Here is a 19,335-nt window from a genome sequence, read left to right as displayed (position 1 = left end):
TATATATTCCCGGGGGAGCATGCCCCCGGACCCCCCTAGAGGGTGTCAGGTCCACTCCAAACTCATAAAAATAGCACCTTACCACTGCACCCCCTCTAATCAACCTGATCTCACCAGAATGCGTGACTCCACCACGACTCCTTAACACCGCATTGCGTGGTGGAGTCACGAACTCTGCTACATGTACGTGTCTGCACCACGCAAAGAACCCCTATAGCCGCATTCACACCGCAGGACTTTCCCTGGTACTTTGGTTCTTTAGTTCCGTTAGTACCAATAATGTGGCGTTCACACCGCCGGGACTACTAAGTGCCGGGAACTCTTTTGGCCATTTTCAGTCCCTGCTAGAGCAATAGAGAGGTGGTACGAACCTGGTGATAAAAAAGTGCCAATTTCTATTCTATTTCTATTGGCTGGGCGAATTGCAAACCACGCCCCGTTAGACTCTGAATTTTTTTTATTAGGCAGCCTTTTTTTTCCTCGCTACAAAACCACATCCACACCTGAGCGAGTAGTTTTTTTGTACTTTAAAGCAGTTATGACCACACGTACTACAACACCGGAGCGGTGGAATGATGAGGAAGTGTCGGCGCTTCTGGCAATTTACTCTGAGGACGGGATGCAGCAGCTTCTACAGAAAGCAGTTCCCAACTCCAAATGTTTTGAGCGATGTTTGCAAAAGCTACTTGAGCTGGGAATCGTGCACAGTGCACACGGATGCCGGGTAAAAATAAAGAAACTCAGGCAGGACTATAACAAAATTAAAGACCACAATAATAAGAGTGGTAACGATTTTCTATTGTTATTATATATATATATATATATTGCCACTGTTGTTTAATACTGACACCTAACTTGCACTAAGGTGTGTCTGCTGCTATATATATTGCCACTGTTACATTGTTTTGAAACTACTTAAACTTTATTTTACATTTCACACTTTTATTTAACTTCAATTTACATGCATACGACACACCTGGAACAGCGTGATGCCGTTATTGTTATGTCTTGACTGTGCAATAAAACAAACAAACTGGCGAAGCTTTATTTATTGTGTCCCACCCCAAATGTGCAGAATAGAAGAATGTGAGAGCAGACAGGTGTAGGTGGTTGAATTTATCTACAATGTTGCAACCTTGTGCAGCAATGGCAGGGGCAGAAACACAAGTCTTACACACATAAACACAAGTAATTTATCATGTCATTTGTTTTAGATAAATAAGGGGAAAACACCAAACAAGGGTTAATGTCCTTTTCCAAAATCAGCCTGAGGGGGTAATATATAATAAATACATAAAGATAAAGTCCATTGTTATAATGGGGTATTTTATTTGTAAATTACCCTTATGAACTCCATCATGTCTGAGGTCGGAAAGTAAACAAACGCCTCATACAGCGGGTGGGCTTTATACCCCCTCCCCCCGTGTAGTTCTTCTTCGCTCGTTTTTTTTTGTACTCGCCGTGAAGTGGTTTTGCGGCCTGCCAGTAAACCCAGAGAAGAAGAAGACGAAGTGACGTCAGCGTAATCTTGCCTCAGGGAAAGTACTGCAGTGTGAATGCGATTGACACTAGCCCCCTGGCGGATTCAGTGCCGTGGTACTTTAGTGCCGGCACTAAAGTACGGCAAGTCCTGCGGTGTGAAAGCGGCTAATGTAAAGTGAATGAGGCTCCTTTGTCGTGGTGCACACACGCATTTCTACAACGTCCAGCAGTGAGCTTGTATTCTATAAAACGTTTTTAAAATCTATTTTATAGCTTGTAGTAACTCACGGGAGGCTTCTTTTATTTTATTTGTATTCATAATAATTTGTATTTTTCGTCAGAATGTATTATGGTGCATTAGTTACGAATTTTTGTTCTCAAAAAACAGTGCATTGTGTGTAATACAACTTTGATTTTTATTTAGTTAGTTTTTAAGGAAGGCCAGAGCTTCAGCTGTGTCAAATAGATTGTTCCCTTTCGTTAACGTTTTTTAAAAGAACATTATGTTCCGATCATGATCATGTCCCCTTTATTGTATTACGGAGAGCAATGTGAGCGTCCATTCCCATATAAAATGGGGAATGGACAAGGCAAATAAAATGCCTTGTCTTTTATGCTGTTGCAACAAAAACAATGTCCCAAATTGGGATCAATAAAGTACCATCTTATCTTACCTTCCTGCAGCATCCGGACTAAAACCACCAGACTCAGGGACAGTTTCATCCCACAGGCCATAAGACTATTAAACACCTGCACTTTGAAACAACATCGATAACATTCATCTGGCTGCTACTTGGAAAGTATTGATCTAATATATCATATTCCATTCACTTGTATAGACTCTGATTGCACTATTTCACTTTTTACTATTTTTCTGTTTGTATTGACTTGCACAATTTTTTCTGTGTATCTGTTTTATTGTGTTGCACTTTTGGAGGAGCCTGTGACTTTGTGAAGCTGACCGTTGAGCGGCCCGACCAAGCAAGGAGGCAGAGGCAGAGAATGCACCATAATACATTCTGACGAAAAATACAAATTATTATGAATACAAATAAAATAAAAGAAGCCTCCCGTGAGTTACTACAAGCTATACAGTAGATTTAAAAAACGTTTTATAGAATAAAAGTTGACTGCTGGACGTTGTAGAAATGCGTGTGTGCACCACGACAAAGGAGCCTCATTCACTTTACATTGGCGTTGTTTGCGTGGTGTAGACACGTAAATGTAGCAAAGTTTGTGACTCCACCACGCAATGCGGTGTTAAGGAGTCGTGGTGGAGTCACGCATTCTGGTGAGATCAGGTTGCCTCTAGTCTCAGATGCACCCTGAGTCATTTTGTTTAAGTACAGTGAGCCTTTCTAAAATATACAGTACAGAGACAAACCCACCAGCATTATAGGATATACTATGACTTTGAGCCAAATACTTGTTTTTGGGCCGTATAAATAAATTGACTTGAAACGGTTGCTGATTTAGAGTACTGGCACCTTTTTATTCCAATTCAAGCACTGACAGCGACCCATTCCCTCAGACTACTTAGAATTTCATAATGGCCAGTTCACACCACTGTGGTGCTCTGCTGCTGCTGTACACACTGTTTCTTGTATCCACATACAGGCAACCCCTGTGTGAGTTTAAGGTAAAAAGGTTGGTAATTATATACACCACACCGTCTGTATCTGTTTCTTTCAAGGTTGTCATTTGTCATTTTGATTGGCTGCCAAGAAGGCAGGTCTTACCTAATGAGAACAGACGTCGTAGGGAGGAGAGAAGAGATGTGGATGGAAGAGAGTGACAAAGGACTTTCGGTTTAGACAGTGATGGACTATGAATGACAAACCTGCAGATCTGCAGGTCTCCCTTGAAAAAGAGATCATTGATCTCAATGGGATTTTACCTGGATAAATAAAGGTTTTGAATTTAATTGAAACCCTCATAACTACAAGCATTTTGATTAAGGTTCTGTCTGCATCTATTTGTAAATCCTTATGAACCACAATCAAAGGAAAACGTAGGTAACCGCACCCTTTTTTATTGTTGCCATATGTCATGTGTCTTAGCAGGAGCTACAGCGCACCACAGCAGCTCCATTAACAAGGACAAATATAAGAACAAGAAACAAAGAAACAGATATTAAACATAAAATCACAAACACTGAATACAATATGTAAAAGACTCTTTGATGTACATTTGATATGGGATTGCACTAAAGAGTTTTTCAGGCAAACCTTATTAAATCTTTGGAACCCGTATCTCTTATTTGATGGTAACAACTCATATTCACAGTTCAGAACATGGTTGGGCTCAGAGACAATGTTTTTTGCAAGCCTCAATATGTTATTATGCGATGGTGATTCGAAGTTTCTTTAAGGTTGACTAACAAGTCGGAGTGTCCTCTGGAGTTGGGGTTAATGCAGTCCTGGGGCCTCATTTATAACGCCGTGCATAGGATTCACGTGGGAAGGTTGCTTACGTAGTAGAAATCCAAAAAATAGCTACAGACATTTTCCGAAATTTTCCGATTCACCAAACATTGCGCACCGGCGAGGAAAGTGCGTACGGCACTTCCTACGCCGGTTTCCCTTTATAAATCACAACCGACTCGAAATGCAGTGCAGCTTTTGCAGGCTTCACGTAACGCCCATATTTGCCTATAAATAGTCAAAGAAACGCCCATTCATTCATTCTGACTGACAGCATGAAGAAGATCGCAGGAAATGACGACAGAACAGCTAAAAAAGACATCTCACACCGTGTCAGATTTTGGTTATTTTGGGGAGGTGGAGATAAATCATATTGTTTGGTGGATGCAGTTTGAACCAGAGTAGCAGCATGGAGGTCGGATCGTCACCAAAACAGGAGACAGGAGACCCCCCCCTAGATGAGAAACTGTAAGAAGTGAACGGGGAATCCCTCCGGAGTGGAGTCATGACGACTGGATCTGAATTATGTTTTTGTATTTGGTGGTTTGTGTTCCAGCTGTCGATCAGCTGTGCGCAGCGTCTCCACTGCAGCCTGTGCATCTCAACCAAGCGGCAAACTCTGGGGAACAGCCGGGACACCAATACGGAAGTGCCACACACTGCAGTTCATACATGGGCCGCTAGGGACTGGCTGCAGAAAGGAGCAATTTCCAACTTTACAGCAGAAAAAAACATGTTTCTACCCATGGATGCAATGAATATTATTATCGATATAGTTAGATTCCACCATCATGATTATGAATCTGTGAGTGAATTGTTTTCTAACACGACCCTTTTATTTATATTAGGTATTAAAGTGTTTGCATAAATTAGGGCGTGGTCACTTTGATGGACATGTACATGCCTCACTGTCAGCTAACAGCAACTTGTCCACTCTGCTAGGCTACAACCATAGAGGCTACAACGTTAGTTAGTCATAGTTACTGTACTTGACCCTTTAGCCGTGTTCATGGTGATTGTGCCTTTTAGGGAATATTGTTACAAATACCAGACAATTCAAATGTCGTGCTGTGCGCTTGAATGTACTAACAGAACTTCCAAGAAGTCTAAAATGATAATATTATACATGTTAACCCCGTTCGCAGGTGTTTGTGTGCTTGGTAGCTTAGCTTGTTACTTATTAGCCAGCTAAGGACGTAACCCTTTATGCATACATATACATTTTAGTTTATGATTCAGCCTTGGGTAAGACTTTTATAGTCTATGGCTATGACGCCCATAATGCTAAACGGGAGCAAATGTTAATAGGGGACCCAATTATCCCAGTGGTGGCCGCCGGAGCTAACGGAGCCGCAGGGGGCTAGCTCCAGCCGGCGTCCCGGAGCTAGCCCACTGCGGCTCCGTTAGGTCCGGGCGGTGGAGTCAGTGTTGCCAACTTGGCGATTTTCTCGTTAAATTTGGCGGCTTTCCAAACCCTCCGGCTACTTATTTGTGTCAAAAGCGACTAACGACTAATCTAACGATTTATAATGGTGTTATTAGGGACTTTTCTGGTGTTTGGAGACTCACGTATTGTTCTGCAGTTAACGAGCCGCGGGTGCTGCCGTGAGCCCCGCCTCCCTTCCATAGTACTCACAGGCGCTCAGACTGACAGTTGCCTGGCCGCAGCAGAGCTGATGCTGCAGTCAGAGCAGAGAGGAGACAACCACACTCCCCCGCGTCGAGACTGCAAATGAATTGCGCATGCGCCACCTGCCAAGCCGTCCTGGTTTTGAGCGGGATTTAAATGTAAAATGTAAATGTTTCTCACTCACTTTCACACTATAATACATTTTGAGTTATGTTCTGCTTAAGACGGGGAAGCAAAAAAGTAATTTTACCTTGCAGAATAGAGACATTTTTGATCTACTGTCGTCTGGATTTAACTCCGGTGGTTTCAAGTTTTGATCCTTGAAGGGTTGGGAATGTTTTTTGTACTCCCCTCTACCATGCTCTCTCCTACAGCCGCTATTACATGATATGCAAATTAGGCGATGACGTCATTTAGCGACTTCTGGTGACTTTTCATACAGCCAAAGCTACTTTCCTTACTATGGAATTGGCAACACTGGGTGGAGTCCGTCGTTATAACTGGAGATCAAGGAATGCAGCGAAACGCAGACTTGGTTCGCCTGCTGTAGTATTAGCTAAATAAATTATGTTGAACAAGGCTTATTAAGCTGAACATCGCCACAATTGTTCTGCTATGTATCGGTACTTATTTAAGCATTAAGAATAACAAAATATAGCTAATTCTCTTGCAGATTGTCTCATTTGATTATGAATGTAACGTTTATATAGGGGAACTACACTGTTAGCAGTAACTTGGTATGCATGTATTTCATGTTAGCTTAGCTTCTTAGCCTTAGCTAGCTCTGTTTACTTCCAGTTCGGAGGCAGCAGGTCCCGCCTCGGCTCCGCCTCTTTGCCCTTATTTGGAGCAGGCGGGATATTTGACTCTGACGTCACAGTCGAGCCGTTAGTGGCCGACTCCGCCTACTAAGGGCTTCACGGCAACTCTGCAGAATCCTATGGGTGACGTCACGGACCCTACGTCCATTTATACAGTATATACAGTCTATGGTCTCAACCCCCCCCCCCCCCCCCCGCAGCAACCCTATATCCACCAGTTAAAGGAAATACAACTAATGTGTTGTGTTATATCAGCTGTACAATTTACCACATATGGTGTTCTTAGTTTCCATACCTCCTGTGTTTTACGAGCGACTTATCAAGTCTTGGCAAACGGCATAAAACACGATTAAACGTGATAGTATATAAAACCATGCTCGTATCTACAACCTATAGAAAAGCAACACGGCGTCAGTTTAGACGTAATTCTGTCCTCCTGCTTACCGCATCATTTATGAGAAAACATTTCATAACATTAACACAACATATTCGAGGTGGTTTTAAATAACATATCCGTATTTATTTATTTCTCCAAGTTATGTTTTTGTGTGCACTGAGGAGTCTCAAACAGGCGTTTGTTTAAACATTTTAAGATTGGCTTTAATCAATGTTTGAAAATGAATTCTTCATATATGATAAATGAGAGGTACTGTAACATTTTATTTATGGTATTATTTCCACATATTTCTCTCCATTCTTCCTTCTGCCAACGCGGTGTCGCAGTTTCTCGTCTCTCCCGTGTTTGTGCTTAGTGCGTACGCATGGGTTAGAGTTTGCGTGAAGGACCCACGTTTTCCCATCAAGTTAGTATTTTGTAAATCGCAAACATTGCGTATAAACTGGCGTACGCCATCTTTTGAGCGTATATCCCTTTATAAATGAGGCCCCTGGTCTGAAACAAGTGTTGGACCAACTGACCAACACACAGCCCGAGAGCCACTGCCAGGATTTATTGAATATGTATACAGCATCAGTTCCTAGCTGATGAAATTGATATGAAATATGTCTAAAATGACTTTATGCTCTTGATTTTTTTCTCATAGAGGCTTCCATCCTATCCTATGATGGCAGCATGTATATGAAGGTAGTGATGCCAAACATCATGCACACTGAGGCGGAGGACGTCTCGCTGCGCTTCCGGTCTCAGCGGGCTTACGGTCTCCTCATGGCCACCACCTCCCGAGACTCAGCCGACACGCTCAGGCTGGAGTTGGATGGGGGTCGTGTCAAACTCACGGTCAACCTAGGTATCGTATACCCCCAAACCCCCCCCCTGCCCCATCTGCCTCCACTGCTCCACCTTTCCCGTGAGACTGTTCACTGTTAAGCGGTGACCTCTGCTTTCACCTCTATCCCTTTGTTTTCTTTTTGTATCAGTTACTCATTACTATAATGCCTTTCTAACTGGTTTCTAACTTTACAACATTTGTGCATGTCCTTTAATGCTGTGCACACAGAGAACCACGGACTGCTTACTGAATTCAACAATAACATCTTAGGCTACACATCATAACTTAATTTATTTTAATGGTAAACATGTTTTGCCCATCTTTGAAACAAACAAACCATATCCATATTCTTGTGTACAGAACTTTTGAGACAGTCTCAGCACAGACTTTACAGAATATGCATTATAATGAAGAGACACTGGGCTTTAAAGTCTGGTTACTAGTTAAGTTTTTAGTTAAAGACCCAAGTGTGCTGAGACTTTCTAAGAACTGATTTCCACCAAGTATGTCCACTGATCTTCAGTCCACCATTTAACAGGACATCAGAAGAAACTTCTTGTCTTTCTCACTAACCTCATTGTTCCGTCTCTCTGTCACCCTCCTGTTCTTCTGGGAGCTTGTTTTCTTTGCTGATGATTGTGTCTTATCTGGAATTTTATGCTTTTTCAGTTTTTAGTTTTTATGTTTCCCGTTCAACTCCATTTTTCATCCTGCTTTGTCAAAAGATGGTATTCACCCCTTCAAAGGCCTTAAGCCTGCGGCCCGTCAGGCGAACAGCCCGAGAACAGAGCCCAGCAAAACCTACAGCTGGCTGTGACCCCAAAAACATTTTCAATCATAATTAGTAAAGAATGACAAATTAGTCACATATACAGTATGTGTTTTTAAAAGGATAACATGTACAGTAAGAGTAATGGCACTATCAGCAGACGTTGGCTGGTTTGCCATACCACATACTGTAGATAGATAATAATTCATTATGTTAATTCATGAAAGCAATATCCCAGATACCAGGTAAAATGTTCATGCTATGCAGCTCTAATTGGTCAGAGCATATATCATTTCTTAACCTATATTAATCTGTGTGAATTTCTGCACTTTGTAAAAATGTTAAGATCTAGTCTTGGATTAATTAAGTGACACTAGGCGTAGGATAGAGTTGCAGATCTGATGGTTGGGGTTGTTGTGCCTCTGCATGGTGCTGGTGCTGATTGGATCGTGGCTGTTTGCTCCCACTTTTCTGTTGCGGTTGACGACACATGAAACCACCAGCCACATGGTGACCAACCCTCACTGTCTCACAACTGAATACAGCAGTCATTCTGGCCTCACTGGGACTGTTAACAGATCACATCAACACACCTCAAATATAACCTTTCTGCTGTTTGAACAGCAACATACAATTGAAACATTCTTGATTTCCTGACTTTTCAAAGATCGATGGCTCTAAAATGGATAGCTGTTTCCACCGTGTCGGTGCGGAGGCTTTGGAGCCAGAGACTTTGACTGTTCTAATCTAAATATGTAAATCTAAAATGGAACAGGCAGTGTTGGGTTGAAACATTCATGTAGCTGGTACTATAAGTGGCCATTTTACTGTAATACTGTGCCTAAACAATTTTTAAATCTTAAGTCTGGTTCTAAGGGTAACACAACTCTAGAAAAGCAGCTTGTAAAAACCAGTACATTTTAATGACAAATCCATGCTTTACCTTATTAACATTTAAAAGATGATTCTGGAAATCTTAAAAGTAAACTTAATGAATAAAATGGCTGCCTTCCTGCATGTGTACGTCCCCGGAAGGGTGGACTTTTTGTTTTTGGATGTCTGCAGCAGTAACCTTGAAGGATGCAATTTCATCTGTCATTTATTCTTCCCCATCTAGACTGTATCAGGATAAACTGTAACTCCAGTAAGTTAACACTCAAGTTTCATTTTGCTTTCTATGTTGATGCTATGTTGATGTTATTTCTTTAAATGAAATGTCTTTTATTAAATGTGAATTCTGCACCGCCCTTCCCTTTTCTCAAATTGCTATCAGAAAGAAACACTCATTTTGCCCAGTAGTAGCCACATACATATTTATTGTATTTCACTCTGCCACAATGTTTAAGTAAGCATAAACACCAATGCAGAACATTTAATAAGTGATCACAATAAGTGCTTACAATCTGAGAGCAAACAGAGCTACTTAGGTTTGTTATCTCTCACTGACACACTTTATTTGGAAAGCTTGTTTATTATTTTAATACTGTTGATGTAGATGTTCAACATGCTGGTGGACCTCCACGGGCCATATAACCTTGACCCCTTTTTTAGTACCCAAAAAAACTTTTGCTAACAAGTCTACATTAAAATCCTTCCATCTGGTGATTGATTATAGAGAATGAATAGTTGGACTCTCCAATAAATAAATAAAAAACTGTTTACATATAGTAAAGTCTATTCACAGTCTATTCACATGTAATTAATGAAATACAATTTGTATCCAATCTGTACATAAGTCGTGGTAACCAACAAAGCTAAAACAAAACAGAAGTACCTGAATCTATCAACAATAAATCCCAACGGAGAGAAATGGCGTAATGACCAGATTTAAATTTAAGCTGTAGCTCGTAACCCCCCGCTGCATCCGCTGTTCAAACCTATAGACCTTATCTGACATTTTCATTGGGATCCAAACGTTTCTGGGCACAATGCATACTTTTTTTCTTCAAAATTAAAGAAACAAATGAGGTCATTTAAATCCAGGGAACACATGATAATACAAATATTTAACATTATTATTAACCATGGGCAACATGCATGTGAATGCCAACTCATATATTGTTGTTGTTTACTTATTCTATCGTCAAAACTAAAACTATGATACATTAAGATGTGTCTCTCTAAAGACATGTTATTAGTTATGTCAAATGAACTAAATATATAAATTGGACTCGCAGAAATACGCAGAATATGCAGAAGAGTTCTTACTGTCGAAAGATGTAATGTCTTAGGTACAAAAAGTATACTTTCTTTTAATGAATTCATATGGATTGCTTTTACTCATAATGAGGCCATGGATATATTTTGACTTGTCTCCCAGTAAAAAATAGCCTTTCTGATTGGATCCTAAGCTATTAGAGAAACAGGCTGAGCATGTGTTATCTGTGCCCACACTGTGCTGGTTTTAAAGGTTAAACCTAGGGATGCACCGATACATCGGCCAGACACCGGCATCGGCCGATGTTCGCCCTATTTACTGCCATCGGCACATCGGCAAATGAGGTGACATTCACCGATGGCAGTCACCGATGTTTTTGTTATTTTTTGTTGCGTTCCGTCATAACATCTGCGGCAGCCGTAGTTTGTTTATATAAAAAAAACATGAACTAAACAAAACAACAAAATGTCGGAAGTGTGGGACTATTTCACTTTTTCACCCAGAGATCCGGGAACAAAAAGTGTTCCGTTGACACGAAACGGAGCTCGCTCTCTCTCTCTCTCTCTCTCTCTCTCTCTCTCTCTCTCTCTCTCTCTCTCTCTCTCTCTCTCTCTCTCTCTCTCTCTCTCTCTCTCTCTCTCTCCTCTCTCTCTCTCTCTCTCTCTCTCTCTCTCTCTCTCTCTCTCTCTCTCTCTCTCTCCTCTCTCTCTCTCTCTCTCTCTCTCGACAGCCTGTCAGTATCCATCTCATGCAGCTCGCTGATCCACTAATGAGTGATCCGACAGTAAAGAATACATATATTCATAACTAGTGTAGGTAGATTCAGAGGTAGATAAAATAGCTAAGTGTGATAGGTCTAACTCTAAACATGTGTTTTGCTCCGCTCACCGGTCCCTCACAGCGGGCAGAGCTGCAGGTGATCCGCTTCATACTTTCTAAACAGCGTACTATGTTATAATAATGAACTTGCTCAGCCTTTGAAACTGAAACCATTTTGCGAGAAAAATTATTTGTTTTTCGTGCCAGAAAGTGTAATAACAACAGTGGAAAAAAATACATTAAAACATCGGCATCGGCATTCGTTATTCTTAACATCGGCATCGGCCAAGAAATGTAACATCGGTGCATCCCTAATTAAACCTCTTTACTCACTGGCTCTGCTTTTTGGAAAGGTGGGGACCTATGTGGATCATTTGGCTCCTGGTTGAAATATTCAGTTATTTTTAACTGTGAACAATGTAATCATTCTGATTGGGAGAAGCTGACTGTCATGGGCTGCTGCGCCGTCTTCTGTTGTTGACATTGATTTGCGCCCCTATCAACAGAAATTACATATTAAAAGTAAATGTAATCAAAAGAGTAATAAAGACAGAAATAAAAGGTTTTTCTAATTCAAAAATGAGTAAAAGCAATTTTGTCGTTACCCTTTCTCTTTCTGATCAAATTATTTGAAAGCCTTGACTCACTTCATAGTGCACAGGTGTTTTAGAAGAAATACAAATGTCAAGTATTTTGTACTTTTTTCAAAACCAAACTTTTGTTTCCCAGAGTAATAAGAAAGATATTGAAAAACCGATTTAAAGCCATTTTCAAGCTAAAGCTAAGCTGCTTGTAGAATTCTGACAATGACTCCAAACGTACAGTGGGAAAACAACAGTTTGGTTTTGGGCTCAGGATGTCTTTAACTTTGTGATTGACCGTTGTTCTCAGGCAAGGGACCGGAGACTCTGTATGCCGGGCAAAAGCTCAATGATAATGAATGGCATACAGTGAGAGTGGTGCGTCGCGGAAAAACCTACAAGCTAACTGTTGACGATGATGTAGCAGAAGGTACACACCCACAACTCGGTTCATGCTTGAAGATGAATGTTAGCGTTTCCTTGTGGTATCACACCATGCTGTGGTGTGTCGCCTTAGAGATTGATACATCAATATATAATTCTGCAGTAAAGACAGGATGTAGATATGTAAGCTTTAGTGACAGACTGCATTTATCTAATACTGTTAATGTAATTTTCTCCTTAAATCAGCCCTTTTGTGTTAGTGTCAGACAGTGTTCTCTTTTCTTTTCGTTTTTGTCTTTCTTTTCAACCCATCCCCTCCACCCTCCCCCTCTTCAGGCCAAATGGTGGGTGACCACACTCGCCTGGAGTTCCACAACATCGAAACCGGCATAATGACGGAGCGTCGCTTTGTCTCCAGCATTCCGTCCAGCTTCATCGGTCATCTGCAGAGCCTCAGGTACAACTAGGCCTACTTACTTTACTGTGTTAACGTGCAGACATTCAAATGTTACTAATTATTGCATCCAGCAATGAATCAAATGACAAGGTAAGTTGTTCACAGAGCTTTCACCCAGATTTAGTAGCTTTACACATTTATTTTGCCCTTTAAAGATAATACAATTGGTTTCACATCACATGTGTGTTTCTTAGTTAATGTTTGACTCTTGTTCTTCCAGTGGACACAACATGAGAATGGTTGCTCTGTGTCAGTTACAATTCAAATATGCCTTGTAAGACAAATTATTCGTCAGCAAATTCGTTTTTTTTCAAGAACCAATAGTAAATATAAGATAAATAAAAAAGTTATACACATATTAAGAAAAACTGAAAAAAAATGACATTCAATGCGATCACACATTTCACAGTGCTTTATTGCACTTACTGTAGCTTGTTGAGCAGTTCTTCTGCCCCCACATGGCACAACAAGTCAGTGACTGTGGCTTTATTTGTCAAGAAGCCATCATGTCATTTACTGTGGATTTGATTTCAATATGGGTCTCCCACATCCACACTTCAGACAGTTTTTTATTATCCTTTTTCCTGAAGTAGACAAGTAAGACCTTATTTTAAAGATGATCATTTTGAGTGCCTGTTCCTATCTTTTCTGCAGATTTAACGGCATGCTCTACATTGACCTGTGCAAGAATGGGGACATTGATTATTGTGAGCTCAATGCCCGCTTTGGGGTTCGTTCAATTATCGCTGACCCCGTCACCTTCAAATCAAAGAACAGCTATCTGAGCCTGGCGACGCTGCAGGCCTACGCATCCATGCACCTCTTCTTCCAGTTCAAGACCACCTCCCCCGACGGCTTCATCATCTTCAACTCTGGAGATGGCAATGATTTTATTGCTGTAGAATTGGTTAAAGGGTATGTTTTATTTTTAAAAGATGCTTGTTAGCCTTATATATTTTAAAAGTTTTAGTGACATATCTTCTCAGCTTGACTGACGTTCTGTTTTCAATACCACATGCTGCACCATTCTTCTATCACCTCAGCAAGCTAATGAGTAGACTCGGCTGGTTCGAGCAGACATAAGAGCTTGTCCAAATGAATGTTGTATCAAGAAAACCTGAAGTCTGATAGTTCTCTCGCCCCAATGCTCCATCTTGCCTGTCTTCTAAGGGAGTAGAGCGTGTAAAGAGACTCAGAACGTCTTTAGCAGTTAGCAGTTAGCTCTGATTCAGCCAGAGCTGCTTTATTGTTCTTGCCTTTGCAGAGGTTAGACCAAGGCCTACACCAGCTGTATACTCCCTCCGGGAAGCAGTCCAGTTTTGTCAAAACATTTAAAAAACCTTATTCCCCCTCTGCCACCATGACCCAAGCCAAGAAACAAACATTCAAAATGAGAGATACAAACCGACCATAAACCCATGTAGCTGAGCCAGGTGATTGATCCAACATTCTGAACTTTTTGTCTTACAACAGCAAGTATTCCAGGCATTGCATGACAAAAACAAAGTAAACACACAAAGCAACACAAAAAGAGACATTCTGCCCTATTATTATTCAACCCACTCTCACAGCATTTCGTGTTATAGTCACAACATTTAATCTATTGATTCGTGTTCACCAACACGATTTTCCCCTTTTTTTCGTGTCACACAGAACGATTTTAAAAGCAATGTGTTTCTATTGGTAGTGTGTTTCGTGCCTGCAGCACGTCTTTTTGTCCGTTCAGGTCTTGGAAGACCGGAAGCTGTGGGGTTCATAAAAACATGTTCTTACTCAATATCAAGCCACGATTATTGTTTTTATTTTAAATCGTATGTCGGACTTTTTTTGCCGTCCGTGAGGAAAAGAAATGGCTCAGAGCCTCAGAATACTGAAATCTGCATTTTTTTAATGCAACACTATAGAGACACATTTAATTTGGCATAAAACCAACTATGTAGTTAAACATGTATTTACTTATTACTTTACTAATATAAACAAGCTTTCATTTAGTCTTTCCCTGCAGCCACGAGGAGCAGCTGGACGTCAAGATGAAAGGTGGGGCTAATCTTTAGTTAGGTGATCCAAAACCTACTGGTCTTTGTCGTTGGGGAAATATTCTCCTGGGCCCATAACTTTGACCCAGTGTATCAGTGTGTACTGCCCTCACTGAGCACAGGCCTGCAACCTTGGGCTGCTCTCAGTGTTGTCTCCCTATTCCTGCCTGTTAGCGTCAGCTGATAGAGGTGTTGTAGTGCTTTATCTTGTTATGCAGCATGACACATACACAGCTCTGGATGTTTAAATAATACATTTTTTTTTTTAAACGTGCAGCTTTAGGCGATTTTATGTTTCAAATGTTTTAAGGGGCTTTTCTTTTCTAAAAGTAGCTTCACAATTGTGATGGAAACTTCTGAAGCAATGGAGACAAAACTCAGGGAGACACGAGGAGAGCAGGAACTTTGATGGCAAACACTGATGGTTTATTTGGAGCTTCGGCCGGAGAATTCACAAGACATGTGCTGTGCCACGAGTTGACACAGTGGTTGCCAAACCAATTCTGAAGATCTCTACCCCAGACCCCTGTACTTAGTTCTGAGAGAATAATCAACATGCTGCATAACAAGATAAAGCACTACAACACCTCTATCAGCTGACGCTAACAGGCAGGAATAGGGAGACAACACTGAGAGCAGCCCAAGGTTGCAGGCCTGTGCTCAGTGAGGGCAGTACACACTGATAAACTGGGTCAAAGTTATGGGCCCAGGAAAATATTTCCCCAACGACAAAGACCAGTAGGTTTTGGATCACCTAACTAAAGATTAGCCCCACCTTTCATCTAGATGTCCAGCTGCTCCTCGTGGCTGCAGGGAAAGACTAAATGAAAGCTTGTTTGTAAAGTAATAAGTAAATACATGTTTAACTACATAGTTGGTTTTATGCTAAATTAAATGTGTCTCTATAGCAGGGTTGCCAACTTTGGGTACCTGGCTGGAGTGAGATTTGTATATCATGGGTTTAATTATACATATGCGCACGAAATGACTGCTATCGTGTCAGCAGCGGGACCTTAGCATATATATATAGGATATACAGTATATACAATATATACAAATACACAATATTGGACACAGACTATAAAGGGCACACAGTTTCATTCACTAATGAAAGTCAAACTTGTTTGTTTCCACTATAAGCAAATAATTGACTTATCGTACGATAAATAAAAATGAACTCAATACATTTACATTTACATAAGGATGTGACTAGCAGTTTGAAAGGATGTACTAGAATTATTATTATATATTATCATTATGTCAGGGGTCTAAAATGGTCATACAACGGTGCCGACAATATTATCGTTTATCGCAATAATTTCCGGGAAAATGTATCCAACAAAATTAATTATCGTGAGAGGCCTATACATGAAACACACACACACAAACACATCTACAGACTTACTCCAAACTGCCAAATATATTAATTAACACACTCTCACTCTCATATACTCTTTGACTCTATTTTGGCCTAGTAGAACAATAAGCAGCAGACTTTGACTTTTTATCATTTCTACTGGATCTTAGATCTGCGCTTGCGCAATACGGGTCGGCTGTGGCGGCTCCAGAGTATTTTTGTTGGGTAATCTATGGTAGGGCTAACCCATACAGTGGTGGGGCTCAAGTCAGTATTTGCAATGTAATTACATACACGCTCCCCTTGACAGTGAAACGCCACGCGTGAGGTTTAGATTATTTCCCTGTCTCAATCCAAATTGAACTGTATGAAATAAAAAGGCACATTTGTCTTGTAGTAAATAAAAAGGGCGACCTGGAGCCAATCCTGCAACTTCCCCACAGGTGAAAGAGTTGACATGCTGAAAACCCAACCCCTGCATGGGGGGTCTGGGGGGATTCTCCCCCAGGACATTTTTTGAAATACTAACATAAAATACACATTCTGGTACTCTCTTGAGAAGAAAAATAAATACATCTATTACCCCACGACATATTTATAAAAAAATGAATGCCATTTTAGTTTTGATATTGATATTGATATACTTTATTAATCCCTGTGGGGAAATTTTTTCTCTGCATTTGACCCATCCTAGTGTTAGGAGCAGTGTGCTGCCATTTTGAACGGCGCCCGGGGAGCAGTATAGGGAACGGTGCCTTGCTCAGGGACTTGAACTGGTGACCTTCCAGTTGCCAAGCCAAGTCCCTATGGACTTTGCCACCACCGCCCCGGTTTTGTTACTTTGTTCTGAAAGCTGAACCTGCTGATCCTCACAGAGAGAAGAGGCTGTGAATGACTTTACATTGTGGATAAGGGTGGATAGCCCCCATTGTTCTGTGTGTCAAAATGAAAGACAGCTCACACACCTATCAATCATCAAACCGTGGGGTCTTATTTCATTATGTGTTGATTTCTATCAACACGTAATGTTGTATCAATGTATATAGAGATGTACTACAGCAAAAGTATTCTCCGTCGGGACTTCCTGCAACAACACAACGCCGTTATCTTGATTCTGATTGGCCAGAAGACATTATCAAAGATGTTTTATTGAGAAGACGATCACTACGTGACAACAGTTTTCAAAACCGTTTCTAGTCTTCGGTATTCTTGTTTTTGGCGTGAGAATAGTTTGGGCAGCGTGAGATTGAGAGTGAAAGCGTGTGTCACACGCCAGATGCGTGAGAGTTGGCAACCCTGCTCTATAGTGTTGTGTTCTACTTGCAACTTTCAATTTGAACCACTTGCTGCATATTTCCTCCAAGTCTTCAGTTTGGGCTAGTCCACAAAGTGAATCATGGTCAGACCCGGTTTCTCCAAAATGCCTAACATTCACTTTACACTATAAACCGACATCATCGTCTCCAGGCCATATGTGCCACAATGTGCAAAAAAAACCAGGACGTTAGGAAATCATTTTGTGTAACTCTCAATACCATTTATCTTGCAGATACATTCACTATGTCTTTGACCTTGGAAATGGGCCCAATCTCATCAAGGGTAAAAGTGACAGAGCGTTGAATGACAACCAGTGGCACAATGTGGCCATCACCCGAGACAATAGCAACACCCACACACTGAAAGTAGATGCCACAGCCACAAGTCAGAGCATCAACGGGGCCAAGAACCTCGACCTGAAAGGTATGCAGAGGACATGACACCTGTGAAATGTTTACATCTTATTTTGTGTCTGATATGCCATCATTGTTAATCTTTAAAGGTCCCCTATTATGCAAAATGCACTTTTTTAAGTCTTTTGTACATTAATATGTGTCCCCGGTGTGTAAGGAGACTCAAAGTGTCAGAAAATACAACCCTCTCTCTTTTCCTCCTTACCTACATCTCTAAAAACTGAGGTACAACGGAGCTGATCCAGATTTGTTAAGGTCATGGCGACATTACTAAAATGTGGGCTGGCTTTACGTTGAACTCCTGGCAACGTCCCACCCACCAAACCCCTATCAGAAACGTCGCTGTATCAGAAACAATGCGTGACTTGTTTTGGAAGTAATTTGGTCTGTGTTTACATTAGCAAGCATCGCTAACGCTCAGAGCTAACCTGTACTGGAGAGAATATGTGTAAAGAAACCAAATGTAAAAGGTATTTACATCTTGTATAGTTTGAGCTCCACACTGTTTCAGAAATAATGCTTGATGTGGTTTGGAACATCATATGGCGTTTATTCACGGCAGCGTTTAGCTGAGTTTATGCTGGTAGACAGCCTTCTCTTCACAGAGCTCACTGCTTGCATATGGACGCTCCAAAGGGGCGTGGCCAGCAGCTCTAAAGGGGCGTGGCCAGCAGCAGCTCGGTTACATTTAAAGGGCTGAACCCAGAATCAGCACTTTAGTAACAGGGCTAAAATAGAGGGGTATGCCATCACTACAATGGGTGATCTGTTTGGTATTTTAAGCAAAACACTTCAGAAACATGTTTTGTATAGATATGGCCCTATAATATATTGTTCAAATATAGAATAATAGGTGAGCTTTAAGTATTGTAACTGTAGTGCATTGTACAGCATCCCTTCTAACACCATGCCACTACCAAAACTGTGTCTAGGGGGTGTGCCTTGCAGATGTGTAATGTGAAAGTACATTTAATCTGGACTTGATAAAATACCTCAGATTTGACTTGACCCTGAGAAATAAAGACGCATTGATCTTAAAGAAACTGTTTAAAGAGTATACATGATTGGATCCTCCTATTCTTCTCCTCTGTGTGTTCTACCTCGCAGGTGATCTGTTCATCGCAGGACTGGGTCCAGGCATGTACGGAAACCTTCCTAAGCTGGTGGCTTCCAGAGAAGGCTACCAGGGCTGTTTGGCGTCGGTGGACCTCAACGGTCGCCTGCCGGATCTCTTGAATGACGCATTGTTTCGCAGCGGACAGATTGAGCGTGGATGTGAAGGTACACCGTCGCTACGATCAGAACTTGATTTAGACTACAACACAAACTCCAACTCCAGCAGCCCTTTCTACCTGCTCAATGCAAACAGTAGCTCCCCCGTCCTGTATCCATGCAGAAACCCCTTCCTTCTATTAACTGTACTTGTTGCCTCACTTAGCCATTGCTAAACTCAGGCCAA

General features: G+C 41.2%; 1 protein-coding gene across 4 annotated transcripts in view; it reads left to right on the top strand.

Annotated features, from left to right (window-relative positions):
- nrxn3a (neurexin 3a) overlaps window positions 1–19,335 on the top strand; it is a 244,143-nt gene that overhangs the window by 157,062 nt on the left and 67,746 nt on the right. For 3 of the 4 annotated variants that reach the window (XM_034231876.1, XM_034231878.1, XM_034231877.1), the window contains 7 exons: window positions 7,400–7,603; window positions 9,472–9,498; window positions 12,223–12,342; window positions 12,633–12,753; window positions 13,408–13,668; window positions 17,696–17,886; window positions 18,984–19,157. In XM_034231876.1, the coding sequence (XP_034087767.1) occupies window positions 7,400–7,603; window positions 9,472–9,498; window positions 12,223–12,342; window positions 12,633–12,753; window positions 13,408–13,668; window positions 17,696–17,886; window positions 18,984–19,157 (1,098 nt within the window). The remainder of the gene's footprint in view (window positions 1–7,399; window positions 7,604–9,471; window positions 9,499–12,222; window positions 12,343–12,632; window positions 12,754–13,407; window positions 13,669–17,695; window positions 17,887–18,983; window positions 19,158–19,335) is intronic. The other variant, XM_034231879.1, reaches the window with a different exon arrangement.

The sequence above is a fragment of the Gymnodraco acuticeps genome, unplaced genomic scaffold (assembly GCF_902827175.1).
Source record: "Gymnodraco acuticeps unplaced genomic scaffold, fGymAcu1.1, whole genome shotgun sequence".
Lineage (NCBI taxonomy): Eukaryota > Metazoa > Chordata > Actinopteri > Perciformes > Bathydraconidae > Gymnodraco > Gymnodraco acuticeps.
Note: the sequence above shows the minus strand (reverse complement) of the source record. Positions and strands in the feature narration are given on the sequence as shown.